At 39.6% G+C, this 19,025-nt stretch overlaps 1 protein-coding gene across 6 annotated transcripts in view; it reads left to right on the top strand.

The window, feature by feature from the left end:
* P4HA2 (prolyl 4-hydroxylase subunit alpha 2) overlaps positions 1-15,829 on the top strand; it is a 31,887-nt gene extending 16,058 nt beyond the window's left edge. For 3 of the 6 annotated variants that reach the window (XM_026118280.2, XM_026118275.2, XM_026118276.2), the window contains exons 7-16: positions 24-263; positions 1,977-2,176; positions 2,971-3,147; positions 7,203-7,273; positions 7,510-7,609; positions 8,729-8,782; positions 11,218-11,283; positions 13,370-13,438; positions 13,944-14,040; positions 15,301-15,829. In XM_026118280.2, the coding sequence (XP_025974065.2) occupies positions 24-263; positions 1,977-2,176; positions 2,971-3,147; positions 7,203-7,273; positions 7,510-7,609; positions 8,729-8,782; positions 11,218-11,283; positions 13,370-13,438; positions 13,944-14,040; positions 15,301-15,371 (1,145 nt within the window). In that variant the 3' untranslated portion in view covers positions 15,372-15,829. Of the gene's footprint in view, positions 1-23; positions 264-1,976; positions 2,177-2,970; positions 3,148-7,202; positions 7,274-7,509; positions 7,610-8,728; positions 8,783-11,091; positions 11,152-11,217; positions 11,284-13,369; positions 13,439-13,943; positions 14,041-15,300 lie in introns of all 6 variants that reach the window. The other 3 variants (XM_026118281.2, XM_064521156.1, XM_026118279.2) reach the window with 2 other exon arrangements.
* Positions 15,830-19,025: the final 3,196 nt, after the last annotated feature.

Below are 19,025 nucleotides of genomic sequence, written 5' to 3'. Positions count from 1 at the left end.
TCACTTTTCTTTTTTGTTATCAGGAACAAAATATAGTTCCTCTTTGACAGTGGGAGACTGCTTTGGCATGGGCAAGACTGCTTACAATGATGGAGACTACTATCATACAGTACTCTGGATGGAACAAGCCTTAAAACAGCATGACGAAGGGGAGGATACAACAGTCAGCAAAGTGGAGATCCTAGATTATCTCAGCTATGCTGTTTTCCAGTTTGGGGATTTACATAGAGCCACAGAGCTTACCAGACGTCTGATATCTCTTGGTAAGAACAAAAGATCTGCTATTCCACTAAAGCAACAGAGCCAAGGACAATCTCAGTCAATGCAATAGCGAGTTGACTGGAAGAGTATGCTGCCATGTTTTACAGTAAGCATAGGTCTTGAGAAAAAAACAATCCACTCTTGCTTGAAGCGTCTTCAGCAACGTATCCTGTAGTCCACGCTGTTATTACCTAGAGACTAAATGTGTCTAGTATCTGTGTGCTGAGATGTTGGTTAGTAACTGTTGAAACCTGGGTTATCTCATGTGGAGATCAAGGCTACCATGGACTTGAGCAGAGTACCGCCTCCTGTGTCAAGTCCTGCTGACTTGTCAGATTTGTCTCCATATCCCTCTCTGCAGGCACTGTTTGATGCCAGGAGACTACTTTGCCTGAGACTTTAAAGTATTTATTTCTGAGCAGCAGAACATGTAGTGGATTTTTTTTAAACTTGCCTTTCTCTGGTCTGTTTTCAGCTTTCTGTTGAGTAAAGAAAGAACTTTTTTTTCCATAGAATTGTCTTGCCTGCTTTTGGGACTTTTTGGAAAGGATAAACCTTTCCAGTTAAGAGCTCCAGTCTATTGTGATGTTTACTTGTGTGATTCTTAATCCAGATGTTAGCTGCATCCCAAGAGTGGATAAAGCCTTTTTTATTGAAAAATGTATAAATATCAGTTTAATTTCCATAGAAACTGGAACTCATAGGTTAAAGTTTACAGGAATATGAGAAGGTATTGAATCCAGCTCATTTTGCAATGGGGCGGTGCACTGATAGCAGAACACAAAGCCTTATTGGCACCATATGGTGGAATAAGCTTGGCAGTCCCTTCTGGAAGCAGCAGCTTCCTCTGCTCTGGTTTAATTGTCTGTCTAGCTAATACTAGTCTATGCTCTACTGAGTGGTTACTTCTATGGCCTTCTGGGTTAGTTATGTAAGATAAACACTAAGTTTGTTAGGGTGAAAAGGGAAACCGTTCTAGGTACTAATGTCTAAAAATACTTAGTATGAACAGGGAATAATTCCTTAGTTATGCTGGCTGAAAATCTGCTGGTGGTGTTTGATTCATACTAACATCCAGTAATAAATCACTAATGGTAGGTCTAATGATGCTATAGTGATCCATGGTACCTCTTTATAGAAACTTATTATAAACCTCTAGAAATAGATGTTAGAGCTAGGCTGCTAAGTGGTAGCACTTACCTCTGACCTTTCAAAGTTTGGAGAAGCTTTGGGAATTGAAGTCTGGCTGGGACTCCACCACAGTCCTTGTGCGATGTGGATGAGAAGCATTGGGGGAGTGGGGAGGGTGGGAGATGGTGGTGGTGCAACAACTAGATTTATCTCTGTGTACAAGTTCTGAGGTCTACTCATCCTAGGCAGAATTGGAAAGACAAGGCTTGGAGAAAAGGAGGGATGTAAAGATCCAAAAATTCCTTTTCCCCTTCCCTACCTGAAATTCAAGTTTTGTCATAGGTCCATCCAGAAACTTCTCTTGCAGGATTATACCTAGCTTCCCTTTGCAAAGAAAGGGAGAAACTTGCCCAGTGCTGGTTTCCAGTGCAGACTGGAGCTGATGTCTTTGGCTACCTCATGATGCTTTATGAAGGGGAGAATTACTGTAGTGTCTTGAAAAAGACTTGTATTATGCAGTCTCAGGAACTGGTTAAGTCACTAGTTCTGTCGTCTTTTCTTTTTCCCCCCCCCTCCTAACCAAGACAGTACTCATGAGAGAGCAGGCAGTAATCTCCGTTACTTTGAGAAATTGCTGGAGAAGGAGAGAGAAGATAAGTCATTAAATAAGACAATGACTACAACAGAACCTGTGGTGCAAGGTGGGGCCTACGAGAGGCCTCTTGACTACTTACCAGAGCGTGATATCTATGAGGCCCTCTGCAGAGGTGAAGGGGTGAAAATGGTAAGAGAAAGGAAGATTTTGTCTGTGTTGCTACTGCATAAGGGTGATCAAGCTTGCTAAAGCATGTTAAGTTTTTTCCTTCTGTGGAACTGGTTATTTTTTTGGAAAAACTAGGTGTAGATCTGTCCATGTTGAGATTTGTACCTGCTTATATCTTGGCCTCTGTATCTTTAGCTGTTAATCCTAAACAGAAAAACAGCTCTCAACTGTTCCTCTTAAAGGTTGCTGAAAATTGATTCTCCTGACTGTCTACTGAGTCATTTTAAATGCTGCTGTATCAATATACTAGAGGCTTTTTCCTCTGAGAGTTAACTTTGCTTTGCCACTGTTACGGAATCACATTAATCCTTTCTCGTTTGCATGTCTTAAAGACATCCCTCTGAGTGGGATCTGTTTTGATCAAACAGCCTCTAGTACCTCTCCAATTATGACTTTAATTCTCAGTGCAGGGAGGAGGATTGGTGTTTGTTCTGTCTGCACAGTCTTAATTAGAAGATCCAGATTTTTTACAGCTGGCTGCTTACATAGTTGCTGGGTTTCTCTAATCTGTAACCTATTATGATTCCACTCTTAGAAGTTAGTGGTCCAGGCCTTGCCCAGTGTACCTTTAGAGTAATATATGCTGTTTTTATTCACAGTAAATAGCAGAATTAATCTCATGCTTAAATCTTAAATTTGATAGGTGACAGGTTTTTTTCCAGTGTGTTTATGTTGTGGTATAAGGCATATCTTGTCCACTTTCATGAAAAGTGTGTGAGCAAACAATGCATCTTGCTTGGCACTTTCTATTTCAGACACCTCGAAGACAGAAAAGGCTGTTTTGTAGGTACCATGATGGAAACAGAAACCCTCATCTGCTAATAGCTCCCTTTAAGGAAGAAGATGAATGGGACAGCCCTCATATTGTACGATACTATGATGTCATGTCTGATGAAGAAATTGAGAAAATCAAACAACTAGCTAAACCAAGGGTAAGTTTCCACTCCCCCACCTCAATGTTAGTTGCAAATTCAGTGCTTTAATCTCTATTAGCGAAGACTAGGCAAAGGATTTGAGAAAGATTTGGTTTCAATCAACAGATGATGCACTACAGCTGTGAGCCTAAGGGAATGATTTCGAAACTGCTTGGTGATGTACAACCATAAAGCCCAGGTTCCTGAAGATATTTATGTATTATTGCACTTAGTTATGCAAAGTTTTCAGTATATGGTCTTAAGAACCTTTTAGGAGATTAGGGACCGGACCTGACAAGGTAGGTGGATGACTGACTGGCTTACAGTGGTAGGAGTTAGCTGTCTAAGCATCTTCAGTTTCATTTCAAAAGGTAAACTTAACTTTAAAACAAAATCAGAAAGACCCCAAATACTAACAAAAATGTGAGGAAACAATACCTAGTGTGTGGGTTTGTCTCAAGTCCTGTAGAAGAGTATCTAGAGGTTTGTGGGTTTTGCTTATGGTAACCTGGAATCCACCACTTCTGTTTTAAACTATAGTCTAGACCTGCTTAGAGCCAGGCATTTTAGATGCCATGGTTGCATCCAGGAGTGGAACTGTGGTGTTCTCCTGAAGCAGCACTTTGTGTGCATTGACACTAATGCAGTACAGTTAATATAACATACAATGGAGCATTCTTTTGTGCTCTCTAGCAATCCACAATTTTGGACACTTGGGAAGGGCACAATACTTCCAAGAGTGAATGCATAGTGCAGTCTTTTTCCCAGAGCACTGTGGATCTGAATTTTCCACCTATGTAGTTCTTTGGGCAACAGAGAAGCAGGTTCAACAGCTTCGGTCTCCTATGTGTAGATCCAACTCAAAAGGCAACAGCTTTGAATAAGAACTTTAGTTCTGATGCAATATCTCTTTACTAATGCTGTGAATTGTAGTTGCTCTGTACCCAATAAGAAAGCACCTAGCTAATGGGAAAGTTAGTTTTTTTTTCCATAGCAGTTTGTGTTGTGTGGGGGGTTCCCTTCCCCCTCCCGGCAGAAATGTGTCTTACTCTTTTGCCTTTCCTTATTAGCAAAAAAAAAAAAAAAAAATTATGGCAATTCAAGGTCAAAACTAACATTATGCCTTGCTCACTTGTTCTTGTCAGATTTGACAAATTGAAATTAAAAGTATGTATGTAGTTATGGTTCAGTAGCATTTTTCCTCTAGCTACTGCTATAAGCCATGGTACTAAAAGTCCAGGCCACAAATAGGGTAATTCTTAATGTAAACATAAAGATCTAGTTAGAAACAGATTGAGAAACTCATACTTCCTAAGAACATGAATTTATTTGATGTGCTTATGAAGTTGAACTTCTGTGAGTACCAGCTGTGAGGAATGCTGGCAGAACACTCCTCTGTCTGTGTTGAGGACTCTCACTTCCATAAACAGATTTCTTTCCTATTGCATCATACTGTAAAACTATTCCTGGAACTTCAAGAGCTTCAGATAAAATGGAAACATACAAATGGAGCATGTCATTTAATCTAGTTTATCAAATTAAGCACACTCTAAAACATCTGTTAACAATTTTTTGTTTGACTTACTCTGTGTTCAAAACTTTATTTGTGGAAATGCCTTGCTTGCTGTCAGCATTGATTATTATGTCATTAATGTCAGGAGTTCTTGTTCATGTGGCCTGTGTAGTGCAAGATAGGGATAAGTTCCAGTGAAAGCAAGTAAATACTGTAATCTTTGGTTTCTTGCTTTCCCTGACTCTTCTCCGTCTCACCCACTTCCCCAATTGGTCTATAGCTCAGTTGCAGGAGTAGCTCTGAATTCAGCAGTACTGCTGAAAGAATGGAAAATGCAAGTTGTGTGATGAGATAGTCCTTGATAAATACAGCTTAATTTCAGCCAGGAAATTTTAGTCAGTAATCATGGAAACTTTCAGACAAGACTCAAAGTAGTTTGTTAGCTTTGGGCTTGGAAAGATGAGGACTTTCTTTGTTCTAAAATGTAGCTGCAAGAAATCTCTACTTTTGGGTCCAAACTCTTTAACATTATCTGCAGTTTACATTTGCCAATATTTTTGTTTTGTAGAAAAATAACATCTGTATGTGATTGGGAGTAGCTGTATTCAGCTTGGGTTTCATGCTTGTTTTGCAAAATGCAGTCACTTTTACTCCAATTTGAAAGAGCGGTTCCAACTTTACAGGCAATACATCAAGGCTGACTTGTTTCAGCTACTAGCGACTGGGAGGGTTAAGGAAGTTCTTAATTTTCTTGGTATGGATAGCATTAGGACAGGTCTGCCATTAAAGTATGGAAACATCCAGACTTTCAGCAGTGAGCTTACGTGTGATATGGGCATGCCTGAACAGACAAAGACACAGCATGGAAGGACATTTGGAGAACACTTCAGAACATACTGTTACAGGTTTTCAGCAATACAGAATTTTGTAAGAAAAATATCATGGACTCCATGCTAAACTGAAGTAAACTAAGACTAAGAAGAAGACAGGATGAAGCTTTTAACTGGTCTAGTGTTTCATAATGATTCTCGAAAGCCCAGTAAACATCTGTTATAAGGCTGCTTTTTCCTCCCTGAGAGAGGAAACAGCACCAAGGAGCTTTTTCTTTAATCAATGTGTTATAGCAGGTGAGGTGTAGTTTGGATACTAACATTTTTTTTGTGCTTAGTAAGTGGAGAATGCTACATCTTGGAAATGAGAAGTGTTCTGTTGTCAGACCGAGGAGATATATGCATGACTACTCTTGTATGAACATATTATAGTTCCGATTTGTTTAGATCAACAGCTAGGCGCAGGAAGCCAGTGAGCGTATGCAAGCTCAAAAAAGGCAGCATAATGAAAAGTTTGGAAAGACAGACTTTATCCCCAAAAGCTATGCTTCGTTGTACAAATGAAATACTTTTAGTCAGCCTGGCCTCTCCTTTATGATTTATGCAGGAGAAATCTGGAACAAAATACCAGATTGAGGGAATAGTTTTGCCAAGAACTCTTGTACAGGGAGAAGTTAATATGAATTGTAAAGCTGGCTGGAGAGGAGACTCATCTGAGGAAATATGAAGGAAATCATGATTGCATACTGTGAAGAAAACAAATGACAAAGGTTGTTTGACCTGTAATTAAGTGGAAGGAAGAGGGCATGACTTGAAGTTAGTGGTTTGCCAAAGCAAACTTAAGCATGGTCTGAGTTGGTGCAGTTGAAGGACTGTGTGACTACTTGTTCTCAGCTGCAAGTATAAATCCAAAGTGACCTATTCTGTGGTGCTAGTGTTAGTCCATCACTTTGACATTGTGGCAAACCTAATCAATCTTACTAAGCTTCAGACTTCTGCCATGAATAGTGATGTGGCTGAACAGCCATTTTTAAACAGTGATTACTGTGTACACGCAGTGTACTTTTGCACTGTATCTTCATAATGTTATAACACTATCTCAAACTGTCTCTGTGAATTGGATGTTCCAGACATCTTGCAACTGGAAAATCTGAGCACAGTGATGTTGAAACTTGTCCTGACGAGCCTTCTATTGATGCAGATTTGCATGCCCTGTAACTTAACTCATTTCATGAATGTTATCACTTGTTATTTTTCATCTCTGAGAATGAGGTTGATTTTCTTTAGTCCGCATGAGATGCAGGAGGGTTAAATTTATGGAATATCCAACAACTTTCTGCCAAGGATTTAGGATTCATATGTTGTTAATTTTTGTTGTTGTTCCCTTTTGCTAATATTGACTCCAGCTGTCTGAAAACTAGCTTCAAAACCTGTTCAGCAAGTTTGTCCACTTGCGGATTTAAAGAATATCATGGCTTATGCAGTCAGTCACACTCTTTTTCCAGGATCTACTAGAGGTGATGGATTGCAGTTGCATTTCTGCATGCCCTGTTCTAGAACAAAATCCAACTGTAGATTGGAGATGTGACTTTCAACCAGTGATATGTTTAAATTGAGTAAACCTCAGGTGCTGATTTTGGTTAAGATGAAAGATAAATTTAAGTTAATTTTAACTCTTAATCTGTAGTTGATGGGTTTTTCCCCATTGGGATTTTTTGTTTTTGACACAGCTGGCACGAGCCACAGTACGTGATCCCAAAACCGGTGTCCTTACAGTGGCTAGCTACAGGGTATCAAAAAGGTAAGCATACAGAAAAGTTAAGCCTTAAGCTCTTTGTACCACCCAGCCCTCATCAGCTACCTAGAACTTAAAACTTGAAATACTCTGCCAGGAGCAAAAGCCTGCAGAACAAATGCATGGTTAATGGCTTTTTTAGCCATGCGATTGAGGGCAGCAGCAGTCCTTCTGTTTTGGGAAATGAGTAGTGCTGGCTGGTATTCCAAAACTATATATTTTAATCCTTTCCGTTATCCTAGCTCATGGTTGGAGGAAGATGATGATCCTGTTGTAGCCAAGGTGAATCGGCGAATGCAGCAGATCACTGGCTTAACAGTGAAAACAGCTGAATTATTGCAGGTTGGTACGGATGTTTCTTATCAGGATGGAATCTGCTTATTAGCTGTCAGTCTGGGTAGTGCGTGTTCAGAAATAGCTACAGGCATGATGGCTCTTATCCAGCCCTTGTTAGGGATTCTGTCTGCTGACTAAACACATAGGTTCCCTTGGAGTAGGTGAGGAAGGTGATCGTGAAGAATGCAGGGATGTTTCCAGCTGCATTTAGCCATAATGACCTGACAGGTACATGTTTTGCCTTTCTGTGGCATGCAAAGAAGGATGGGAGGCCATGTGAAGAGTAGGGGATAACTTTGTGCAGGGATCTGTGATTTAAAAAAAATAAACTTTCTGAGAGCTCTAGCTTATTTTAAGTGACATGCCCACCATTTGTTTTAGTCTGTTAAAGTTGAGCTGTCTTCATAGACATAAACCTTTCAAAGACATAAACATTTTTCATAGTCCTGCTGTATTCTGATATGAAGTCTGATCCTTAGCACTCTGCTGGGCTGAGAGAGTAGCGTACAAGTGGAACAACATTGCCAAATAGTTATGACATGTCCTCTTTCTCCATGGTCCTTGAATACCAGTTTCAGAGCATGGCTGAAGTGCTGTTGAATTCTGGCTGTTGTCAGGAGGCTGGTAACTGCGCTGATCTGGGAGATGTGTTAAGTGCAGCCTGAGAGTTGTTCTAAATCATGATGTATGTGATCTTCAAATAGCTTAAGCAAGCAAAGAGGCAGTTTTAAACTATCTTGTACCTTCCGTGTTCCTGGGCAGGCATGTGTATGTGACAGATCATACATATGTAATACAGAATCTAATTCTTGGCTGTTTATCTCCTAGACTGGATGCACACACTAGAGAAACACTTGTATTTTGCCTCAAAGAAAAGAAAGCAAGAGTGAAAGATTGTTTCTGTTTATTCATGTTATGAGAGATCACTCAAGATGATGCTTCTTGTCTGTGTGCCTTGTTTCTGGCAATTTAAAGAAAAATAAAGTGAAGCATGCTATGGATGAAAGCCTTGCCACAAAATGCTGTTTCTCAAAGGATGTTTCGGGTCTTTGCAGAAGACAGTGTTTTCTCTCAACAGTCTCATTTGCAGTTCAATGTTTGTTTATGCTTCCTTCAACACTGTAGGTTGCCAATTATGGAATGGGAGGGCAGTATGAGCCACACTTCGATTTTTCTAGGGTAAGATCACACTTTCAGTTACTCCTTAGAGGGGAAAATGGATTGCTTTGGGAGAAAACTGTGGGAAACTCTTGTATTAAAACGTTTTCCATTAAAGCAGTAATCTGGAGCCCAGTTGTGTGAGGTAGACGGTGACCTTTGGAAAGCCTTCATAATACCTTCTCTGATGCTTTAAGTTCCAGAACAATGAACAAATCAGACTGTCCACTTATTTTTGTCACTTTGGTTCCTTGCACAGCATGGAGACATGAAGTGCAGCAGTTGAATATGTTCTTTCCATTACTTTATTAGGAAATTGAGGTCTGGGAGCCCTGGGTTGCAAGCGTACTGAGTTGTTCCATTAAGCTCCTGAGTTCAGCAAGGATGTCTGAATCCTCCTTTGTTCATTTGGCTACTTGATGCTTTGCTGGAGACTTTGAAGCATTTAGCAGGAGCTGGCTGAGTTAAGAGTCTTCCCCCTCGCCTCCCCCAACCTTTGAGTCACAGAGCCAGGCTGGCAAAACCCTGAGAGTGGCTGCAGCTTCGTTTCTCGGCACGGTGTTCAGGAGGACAGCGCTGCAATGAGAGCGTGAAACCTGTGCTGGATCTACACTAGGGGGCTCTACCTGCCTAGCCACCGCTCTGGCTGGTGGCAGCAGGGGTGTACGGGGACAAAGTCTTAGTTAAATACTTTATGAACACAGTAATAATACTGAAGAGCTATGGCAACTGGTTATTTAAAATATATGATCTATTTATGATAGATTCCTGCACCCAGAGAGCAACCTGGTAACTTTGAGCGCATGTCAGAATTGAAGCCACCAACCATACTTAACACTGGATTTAAAAGAGGAAAAAAAAGCCTGAACTTCAGCACTGTGGAATCTCATATTCATTAGCTTTGGCCTGTTGAAACCAGGTTCTTGTTAACTTTAAGACTGCCTGGTTTCCTGAGTAAAGCAAATGCTCTTAAATTTTTTTCAAAGCCTTTGAACACAAGGAGCTCAGCTGTCAAGTTGGCCAGTATGGTCTTTACTTTTGGATTAGGCAACTGGGGCAGAGCTCCACTTGGAACATAACCTTGGCTGCAGTCACAGTTAAGGCAAGGCAATCGTAAGATTTGCTGTAGGCTTGCACTGGTCCTCCAGGCTCTGTGTGCATTGCAGATTTCAGTATTGAAATCCAGAGGCATCTGTCTTGCCATCTCTTGATCAGCCTTGCAGCTTTTTATTCTCCTGCAGTTGTCAGATAGACACTTTAATAACTGTATATTACAGTGTTGCTCAAAGTTATAGAAAAGTCTTTCCAAATTGAAGTCTAGAAATGTATGGCTGGACCTGAGTTTTGCAGTGGTTATATAGGAGATTCCCTGGCCTCTATTTCAGTGTTTTTATGTTAGACCTTTTAGATTGAATTTGTGTATAAAATGCAAATCCATTTTGGGGAAGACCTTTTATTAAAACTTATTCTTCAAACATATTCAACCACAATACTTTAGAGGTGGTGGCTGCTGTGTTTTTCTTGCTGTTTTTGTTTTTCCTAATACTGATTTCTAATGTTCAGCCAGGAGACATTAAGGTGCACTACTACAAAAGAACAAAAAAAACCCCAAAAAGCTTGAAGTTAATTACTACTCACAATGTAAATAAATACTGCCTTGCATCTTTTGAAGGGAACAGGGACATACTGGGATTCTAGATGTTTCTCCTTCCTCCCCCCCCCCCCCCCCGACTGGCTCTTGTATTTCTACAAATGGAGCTTAAAGCATTTTCAACAGGGTGAAGATAATTTGATCTTTTTGATGTGATCCTTAATCCCAGACAGGCAACCACCTAAGTTCATTATTGCTATTCTAATTCATCACTGTTGGCCAAAAATTTTTTCTTATGGCACAGTATTTCTTATGAGCATCAGTATTATATGGACATCTGTGAGAATCTAGTTCTATCTAAAGCATGCTGAAGTTGATAGGAATTTTCATATTGGCTTCAGTTGTCTTTGCATCAGTGTTCAGTGCAATAAGCCTGATAACTTTGTAAGACTACTCTGATATCAGCTATGCTGCAGGCCCTAAAAGCATCGCTTCTGCTCTGATGCTCTAAGAATTGTTTCAGGGCAACCTTTCCTTATAGCATCTGAGTGCAGTGTGCATGCATTTATGCATTTTGTTTGGCTGCAATATGTAATGGCTTTAATACTGCCCTGTATAAACTGTCCACTTTTAAAATTCAACTCTAAATCAAGCTTGAGGTTCTTTCTGCAGAGCTACACAAATGTAACGCTAGTGTGAGCCTGTTTGGAACTTGGGTTAAAGTTGTTGTCTGTTACAGCGACCCTTTGACAGCACACTCAAATCGGAAGGAAATAGGCTAGCGACGTTTCTTAACTATGTAAGTACCTCTTTGTCTGCTGTCTGTGAGCTTGAAGTTTGCAGTTATTCTCATTTAATTTTATAGAAAGATGAACCAGATGCTTTCAAGCGGTTAGGGACTGGAAATCGTGTGGCCACTTTTTTAAACTATGTAAGTATGATGATCCTTTACGCGTTGAGTGCAACTACTAGTAGCATCTTATAGCTTGTGCAGGTTTTTTTTTTTTTTTTTTTTTTTTTTTGTAGAGACTTCCTGGCATCTGGAAGTAGGGACTTCATTATTCTTGCAGCATCAGGTGCTGTCCCATTTGAGTTATTAGGGATCTGGTGTTCTTTAACCTCAGTGCAGAAAGTCTAATTTAAATAGGGCCCAGTTTCCCTTTTTTGGTCTCACTACTATGAAGTCTTTGACTTCATTGGATTCCCATTGGTGGGAGAGGAGAATTTGGCGCATTTCTCAAAGATGAGTGCTTGGAGTGCTCCTCACACTGTTTTCAGTCTTGACTTGGCCATTTACTGTGAGACAGTCATGTTTTTCCACCATGGTTTGACAGCACTTGATGTTGTGATCTGTTGGCAGTCTCCATTTTTAACCATTTGAAAAAAGCTAGAATTATTCTGGCATAACTGTCACTTTAGAAAATGAAGACAAAGCTAACAAATTCAGTGGAACTGGGGAATGGGTTCCAAATGCAGAACTGAATGTTTATTAGTGCCTGCATTATACAGCCTACAGACCATGTACACTGGAATCTTATATGCAGTTGCCACTGAAATGGCAATATATGGCCTAACATTTTGGCAGTAGTTCTATTCTGACAGTACTTTATCTGTCAGCCTAATACTTATTATCACTTATTATCGGATCACCTCATCTGGTATGTCTAACTTTTGAGTAGAAACAACTTCAAATTTACAATTTCATGAAGAAATACTATTTTGCTGGCATTTAGAGTGAAACGTAGCTCAAAACAACCAGAATCATTCTTGGCATAAAAGTGGAAAAAAACCCTAAAACAAGAGTCAGAATAAGATAGGTAATAGCAAAATAGACTGCTGCAAAGAGGCTTTGTAACACTATATGGCCTCAATCTGTATTTTTATCACTTTCAGACAAGCCTTGATTGAGATTGATATGCATCTTTTTCTCTGCCAGTTGTACATGGTCAAAGGCAACTTACCATCAGTATGCCCTGTGTAGAGCATATCACACATCACTACTAAAAGTGCGATTTGTTGCTAAGATACAGGAATTAACTTGCAAAGTTGCATGCACATGCTTTCTGTTTGGAAGGGGCAAAAAATTGTGCCTATGGCATCTTTTGCCTTTAATTGTAGGTACCAAGCAGGAGGACACCAAAGTGGTAATAACATCTGCTTTAAACAGAGATCCAAGTTAAGATAGAAAATATGAAGACTCGGAGTGTATTAATGGTAGTTCCGCTGTTAAATTTGGTGGGAGTAGGATTTTGATCCTTTTTTTTCTTTTTAATTAGAACCTGATCAAAAACCGATGGAAATCAGTTGCAGGACTCTTTATTTCAGTGGGAGTATTTCTGGAAACTCTAGGGGGCTTTGGCTCAAGCCTGTAGAATTTATAGCAAATCATCGATAATGAATTAAATAAGGTGAAATTCCTTCCAGTATAAAGGAGCAAAGCAGAGAGGTATTCCTTTAAAGGCAAGAAGCCCTTGAAGTATAATGCTGTTGAACATTGTAGAAACAGTGCAGAAAAGTGAGGTTTTCTAATAGTTTGTATAGTGTCTGAAGTGGTTGACTGAGATGCATAAACTAAATCATGAAAATCAGTTCCAAAGACATGGTTTTAATTTGTAAGGAAATGTGTGGTTTAAGACATTTGTTTTCTTAATTGGATTGTAGGAAATTGGAATGAAATTCTTGAAACTGAGTTACTCTGAAGTCCTTTCCCTTATTCTAGAGGAGCTAGGTTATTAACACTGCAGTTATACAACTTTTATGGCTGTTTCTGTAATAAATTATACATAAACTAGATGAAGTGCTGAACAGAGGCCTTCAGTTGAAATAAAAGCCTTCAAAAATGGTTTCTGTTCTGCCTTCACAGTTCATGTTGCTTGTAATGCATCCACTTCTCACTGGTGCCTCTCAGAGGTGCAGGTAGAAATCCATCTCTGTTGGGGCTTGGGGCACTTTGGCTTTTGAGACCACATGCACAAAAAACTCTGTAAATGTATGAGGTGTTCACCTTGTTTTCTCAGATGAGCGATGTAGAAGCTGGAGGTGCTACAGTTTTCCCAGACTTTGGGGCAGCAATATGGCCCAAGAAGGTAAAATTTCTGTACTTGTTCCACTTGCTTTCCCCTCATCTCCCCTGTAACTGTCTCATCTAAAAGTAACCTCATACAGTCTTACATACATCTAAAAAGTTGGCTAATGTGGCAAAAGTGTGTTTTCCTCCTGCCCTGACACCCATGGCAACTTGATGAACAGATTGCAGTGTATCAAGGCAATTGTATCTGTTTTTCTAGACTGCAAGGGAGTTTACCTTGTTTTATGTTGTATAATCTGAACAATTTCTCTATGGAGTTCTTTTTAACTATAGACTTGTGTTCAGGTAAGACTATTCTTCACTCTGAACATGGCTGAATTAATAAACTTGGATTATATTTTGGATATTAATAAATTAATAAGCTTTTCATGGGCTGTGATTAGGTGACCTATGTTCAAGTATCTGTTACTGGATTCATAGGCATTTATGACCCCTCTTAACTATAACTGGAATAGTTATGTTGACCAAGTTTGGGCTAATCCAGATCTGACTTCATTTTTCAGGGTACAGCAGTGTTTTGGTACAATCTTTTCAGAAGTGGTGAGGGTGACTATAGAACGAGGCATGCAGCTTGTCCAGTCCTAGTAGGGTGTAAATGGGGTAAGTAATACTCCTTTAGGAGTACAGGACCTGAAGGTCCGCATGTATGCAAAGGTGCTGATATACTGAATTCTTACAACAGCATTTAATAACCTGGATGTTGCCATTTTAACTACCAGAGTCCTTTGGCCATAATGAAAAAAATCACACCATCAGTACTGGGTAACACTAAGCTGCTATGTTGTTCAGCTGTAATGTTTCCTAGTGAATTCTCTCCATGTTGGTGACAATGCAAAGCATGCAAGTGTGTCACTGGTTTTGTGTAGTATATCTGCATCCGAATGACTTGAAATAGCATTTGATTAGAATCATTTATTCCTATGGAAACTGCTACATAGCCTGAACTGTAGAAGGGGAAGAAGTCCTTGTAAGAAACACTAGTGTTGCACGCCCCACAGCTCAAGGGCATGTGTAAGTCTTGTAAGAGTGGGGCCTGAATGCTTTTGGAGAGGGCCCTTAAAGATCAAGTGCAGAGGGAACCCTTTCAACTGTGATAGTAAGGTGTGCCTGTTGCTATAAATGGAACAAAAATTTTTGGTTGAATGCTGACACTGTAGAGCATAGTGAAGTTAAAGAATGGAGGATAAAATTGAAAGACATAAGAAATGGTGTTTTTGTGATATGCAGAATAGACTATATATTTAAAAAGAGTAATACTATTGGCGTGTTTTCAGGTTCCTCCCTTTAGCACTTTCCCCTTTAGTTTGCCCTGGAAATACCTCTTTCTTGATGATGTTATCTGACCAGATAACGTCTTAACTATGTTTCCTGGAAGCAAACAATCTGATATTGTACAGCAAACAGGAGATAAAACTGTCTTGTTTGCCCTGGATGTCCATAGGCTGTGAACAAGGGATGATGTTTTCCACTTTATCCAGCTGTTTTTTAGACAGTGAGGAAATTCTGCTGACTGCTGAAAGTAGCTTATGTCTCATGCTTCTTGTCATCTACTTGCATACCCACCACCCCCCAAGCTTTATGGCATCCCGCTGAAGTTCCAGTGCATGCTCATCTGTAGTGATGACAGACTAGAATACACTGTTCTAGTCACTGTTGGCCCCAGAACTGAGCAATTGGAAAGATCCTATCTTTTCCATCCCTTTGAATCTTCTTATGTTTTTATGTTGAATGGGAGGAGGAGAGGTATAAGCAAGGATCCTCAGATTATTCCAAGTAAAATTTTATCCTTCAGTCTGGGTGGCAGTGATATATGCAGACTGAGTATGCAGTGATAACTAATTTAATGTCCTTATTCCACAGTTTCAAACAAATGGTTTCATGAAAGAGGAAATGAATTCTTAAGACCTTGTGGGAGAACAGAGGTCGATTGAAATCCAGCCTCCTGCAGGCCTTCATTTTTTCCTTCCATCTCCTTTTCTACTGTTCTTCCAGTTCATTTCTAAGAAATGATCCATCTTTTGTCCTCCAGGAGTCCTAGCACTTTATCCAAAAAGGACAACAAAATATGTAACACCTGTGAGTGAAAGCAAATGGTATTGTACACATGCTTGTGTTTTGGTTACTGTTAATTGGCTATCTCTGTTCATCCCCCCAGCCATCTTTCTCATTTTACTCTTCAATCCTCACAACTTCCAGCAGAAGTGGTGCAAACAGTGCTGTGGGTGATTCAGTATGTTTGGGTGCCTGGTCTTGTGCCTTTGTACCTCAGAAGTTTTAGATGTTAAATATTTCTTTGAACCAAAGTTTGTTTTGTGTACATGTTGATTTTATTGTATTTCTATGGATCACAAGTTTTGAAACAAAAATAAAAGTTCTTTACAAAAAGTTATTTTCTACTGTGTGCCCTTATTGGGTATACTACTGCTTCATTTTAAGGGACAGTGGACCTTTACTTTGCCCTTTATACCCTTTAGCGCAAATGCCCTTTGGCCGTTTACTTTGTTGGCCTTTACTTCTTTTAGAAATATGTTATGGTTTTGGACAATGCTTTACTTAAGGCTCCAGCACATGATACCAAACTGTTCCATTTCCTACTGAAGCTGAAACTTTGTTAATTTGTGTCTTGAAACTGTAATGTACTATTTTCAGAGCTGTTAATTTTTATATTGTCTGGTACTATCTAGTCTGATGCAAGAGCTTACAAAAATCCACTCCTCCAAAAAGGAGGGCCTTCTCCACAACGAGTATAATTCTTTACTCTAAAAGTTGGCATCTGTGGGTAAGTTTTTTAACTACCAGATCACCTGATCTGACAAAGAGCTTAACATATATTGAACTTGAGGTCAGTAAGAAGATTGCAAGCAAATATAATAGTCTTATGTAGACTGAGGCAAGGTTTCCTCTTGCCCTTCAGACAGGAGGAGAATAATCATGGCCTTTGGACGCAAGGATCTGGATTCTTTGCCTTTTTTGCTTCGTTGGCATACATGTAATGTGCTACATATGTTGGCTTGTGGCCAATGTCTGTAGTCCATAATATAATTCAGAAATGGGATTTCCTTTCTAATTCAGAAATGCTGTGACTGGCATTTAATTGCTGCAAACAACCAAGCAAAGTTGAAGAAATGGACAAATATTTTAAAAATTGAGAAACATGCTGCTAGTACTAGACTTGTGTAGATATGCCACTGTGTGCAGTGTGGGTTGACTTAATCTCTTGCTGGGCACTTCTAGTATGGGCATGATTTCATGGGAATAGTAGTGATTTGAAGTGAACCCCACAAAGGAGGGAGTAATAATGCCTTTACAAGCACAAGTCATTGCTTGTAGATTAGCTTGGACTACTGATGAAACTGACTTGAGTGAAGAAAATGCAACTATTGAAATGTCCAATTGCAGTCATAATATGAATATTGATTCACTTTATTCCCCTACATTGTTGTACATTGTACAAAGACTGAATGAGCTAATGCTTAAAACAAGTATCAGGTGGCATTCTCTTGGTTAGAAGCAATGCACCTCTCTACCTGGGAGAATACTTGCAGAACAGCAGGTTTTTACAAGGTAGGTATAACAAATGTCAGTTTAGTTTACTGGTAATATAACCTACATTGATAATATGGAATATGTGCAAGTGATATCTGTGAGCTGGTAATAAAAACTTGTATGCCCTGAATTTTAGGTTTGAGGATTTTATGGTTACTGCTGTGTTTAGATGCAGAGTGTAGGTATGTGTAAGGTACTAACTAAAGCTCCCCCCCCCCCCCAAAAGAAGATCACACTTGGCTGAAGAGAAAGCTGTCAGATTGTCTAGGCAAAGATCTATTTATAACTGCAGTTGTGAACAGTATTGAAGTGAGAGGAGCATCTAATCTTGCAAACAAGCTTTGTGCAAAGTTATAGTAGGTAGCAATAGGAATTGCAAGATTTCCTTTGACCCTCATTGGACTCATTTAAACTTTTCCTTTTTGAAAAAGATCACATTGTGGTCTCCTAAGTCTGAGCTGAGCAGTTGAGACATAAGCTTATATGTAGTTTCTTCTAATATGCAGAAAGAAATCCCAAATTACCAGACCCAGTGCAGTTCAATAGCTTTCCTTTCTGCACAGCATAACTTAATAGCTGTTCCCTGTAAACTTTGTCGTAGCACTCCTTCACTTGCCATGAATGTTGTGGTTGTTGGCTGGCTCCTCAGAATATTTCACTGTTGCCCCTCCAGTTTTCTCAGTAAAAATCTCTCAGCACAATATAAACTTGGGCAACAAAGAGTGAATGCTTTGTTATAAAGCAAAAATGTACAACAGCCTCACAGATGTTAAGAGCAGCTAGTGATGAGCCAAACCCACAATCTCTACTTGGAACATTCTGAATCCCAGGCAGAGGGGGAGGAATCTGCTTAGACTTTCTGTCAATGTGGTATGTTGACAGATAAAGTTCACATCAGGACTCCAGCCAAAAATCTGTACATATGACCTCTGAAATCATGTAACTGGCTGGGAAATGCTATTGGTAACTATGTTATGATACTGAACACTTGTACCTCATTTTATTTGCTTCTCTTGTCTAGCTAAAAGCCTATCCTATTCCATGAGTTGTCTTCCACACATTTGGCCTCTCCTGAAAATAGGATGCATTAGTGTGCATATGGAATTGCTTGAATGCTATGATGACTTTTTTTTTTTGCTGTAAACAGCACATTCTTATTACTAGTCTGGTCTCCAAAACAGCTATTATTTCTTGGAAAACTTCAGCATATGTGAAACTCTTGGGTGTTCAGTAATCTCTCAGGCATGTTTGTTAGATTGTATCCCCTCTTCTGCTTTGTATTGTTCTAAATGCTGGACAGAATATAGCAATAAGCCTAAAATTAAGCCTGCGGGACAGTGTTTAGACCTAAAAGAGAAAAGGTTCATAGGCTGGAACTAATAAAGCCCCCTCTCTGCCCTCCACCCCCAAATATTTGGTGAATTTGCATTGAATTTGCTAATAGTTTCAGCATAGCAAAATATTACTATTGTTTCTCAGTGAATAAACTGTTGGAAAAGATTCAAGTATCATCAGAAATAGCACAATCTCATAGCACAATCTCTTCTGCTGTCCAAATAGATGCTGTGTGATAATACTTGCTGTGTGACAATATTTGATGTGTGCAGAGGTCCATTGTTGCTCCTATTCTGTTGGTAGAAAATGTGCTGTGTTAAAGATGTGGATCAAACTCATTGATCTCCACTGCCAAACGTCAGCAAGGCTACAGTGATAAAAGTATTGTAGATTACATCTTGAAAAAGTAGAATCGATAGTTGTAAACAGCACTTGATGGCTGGAGGGCTGTTTGTGTAAATATTAGGTCAAAGCAATGTGATGTGTGGTGTGTGGGGGGGTTTTTTTATGCTCTAAAATTACAGATAGCTTTAGAGCCCTCAGTAGCTTTCAGCTCTCTGGGCTGTTTACCAGATAGGAAATACTGGAGCATATGGAGGAAAAAACAAATAATCCAAGGCCCCTCTGACCTGTGTAGTGTGACCAGTTCTAAGAGGAAGCATGCCTGTATGCCTTGTGACTGTGCTGTGCTTGCACACTGGTGC

This window comes from Dromaius novaehollandiae, chromosome 15, assembly GCF_036370855.1.
Source record: "Dromaius novaehollandiae isolate bDroNov1 chromosome 15, bDroNov1.hap1, whole genome shotgun sequence".
Taxonomy (NCBI): Eukaryota; Metazoa; Chordata; class Aves; order Casuariiformes; family Dromaiidae; genus Dromaius; species Dromaius novaehollandiae.
Note: the sequence above shows the minus strand (reverse complement) of the source record. Positions and strands in the feature narration are given on the sequence as shown.